The sequence below is a fragment of the Charadrius vociferus genome, unplaced genomic scaffold (assembly GCF_000708025.1).
Source record: "Charadrius vociferus isolate BGI_N301 unplaced genomic scaffold, ASM70802v2 scaffold2619, whole genome shotgun sequence".
Taxonomy (NCBI): Eukaryota; Metazoa; Chordata; class Aves; order Charadriiformes; family Charadriidae; genus Charadrius; species Charadrius vociferus.
In genome coordinates this window covers 21,608-23,190 of record NW_009649913.1, presented here as the reverse complement: position 1 = coordinate 23,190, position 1,583 = coordinate 21,608, and the positions used below count along the sequence as shown (strand labels likewise).

The 1,583-nt window shown below is 64.1% G+C and overlaps 1 protein-coding gene across 1 annotated transcript in view; it reads left to right on the top strand.

Moving 5' to 3' along the window:
• Nucleotides 1-1,583, top strand: part of LOC104291820 (bromodomain-containing protein 2-like) — a 4,735-nt gene that overhangs the window by 2,196 nt on the left and 956 nt on the right. Inside the window, 5 exon segments of the mRNA XM_009891112.1 lie at nt 399-770; nt 854-982; nt 1,063-1,108; nt 1,111-1,313; nt 1,393-1,583. The exon segment at nt 1,393-1,583 is cut by the window's right edge and continues 48 nt beyond it. Coding sequence (XP_009889414.1) covers nt 399-770; nt 854-982; nt 1,063-1,108; nt 1,111-1,313; nt 1,393-1,583 — 941 coding nt within the window.

The window sequence follows — 1,583 nt, the reverse complement described above, 5'->3', positions numbered from 1 at the left end:
GGTGATGGGTCCTCCCGCGTCTCGTATCCCCTCCCGGCTCGTCAGCGGCGCTAACGAAGGGCTTCTTGTCTCGGCCCAGCGCTCCTGGCGGGACTCACGGCTGCTCAGCAAGTGCCGGCTGTCTCCTCCGTGTCCCACACCGCTGTCTACACCCCAAGCCCCGACATCCCCACCACCATAGTCAACATTCCCCATCCATCTGTGATCGCCGCTCCTCTCCTCAAGTCGCTGCACTCCACCGCCCCGGCCATCCTGGCTACGCCTGCTCCCACCCAGCCCGTGGCCAAGGTAGGAGGAGGGCCCGGCTTCGGGGCAGGCTCCGTGGGGCCGGAGTGTGGGGCTGGTTTTATCCCTGCGACCTTCACGCGTGGTTGTTTTTTCCCTTTTTCTTTTGGCAGAAGAAGGGCGTGAAGCGGAAAGCAGATACCACCACCCCCACCACCACAGCCATCATCGCCACCAGCGGGGAATCCTCGCCCTCCGCCACGCTGCTGGAAGCCAAAGCGGCCAAAATCCCCGCGCGACGGGAGAGCGGCCGCCCCATCAAACCCCCCAAGAAGGATTTACCGGATTCGCAGCAGCACCAGACCTCCAAAAAGGGCAAATTATCGGAGCAGCTCAAGTACTGCAATGGTATCTTGAAGGAGCTGCTCTCCAAGAAGCACGCGGCCTACGCTTGGCCCTTCTACAAGCCCGTTGACGCCTCGGCCCTGGGGCTGCACGACTACCACGAGATCATCAAACACCCTATGGACCTCAGCACCATCAAGGTGGGATGTCTGCGACTTTCCTGTCCCCCCTCCCTGCTGTGGGGGTCCGGGAGCTCCTACTCACCGTTCCTTCTCCCCCGCAGCGGAAGATGGAGAACCGGGACTACCACGATGCCCAAGAATTTGCCGCTGACGTCCGGTTAATGTTCTCCAACTGCTACAAGTACAACCCGCCCGACCACGACGTGGTGGCCATGGCCCGCAAGCTGCAGGTGAGCCGGGGTGGCGGGTGGGTGTCCCCGTGTCTCGTCCCCGCTCCTATCACGGCACTGACCCCGCTTCCCCTTGCCAGGACGTCTTCGAGTTCAGCTACGCCAAGATGCCGGATGAGCCGCAGGACGCCCGCCTCCGGTGTCGGCCCCGCTCGCCGGCGCCCTCTCCAAATCCTCCTCCGAGGAATCCTCCAGCGATGAGGACGAGGATGACGAGGATGACGAAGACAACGACGAGGATGAGAGCAGCAGCGAGAGCTCTTCGGAAAGCGAGGAGAGCTCCGACTCGGAGGAGGAACGCGCCAACCGCTTGGCCGAGCTGCAGGAGCAGGTGAGGGTCGCGGTGGGGTCCGTGCCGCCTCCCGGGCCCCCTCCCCACGTCCGCCTCACCCCCCTGTCTCCCCCCACAGCTGCGGGCCGTGCACGAGCAGCTGGCTGCCCTCTCACAGGGCCCCGTTTCCAAACCCAAAAAGAAGCGGGAAAAGAAGAAAAAGAAAAAATCGGAGAAGCACAAAGGTCGGGGAGGCGACGAGGAGGCGCGGGCGCGTCAGGCCCAGCTCCGTAAAGCCAAGAAAGCCGGTGGCGGCGGGGGCGGGGGGGC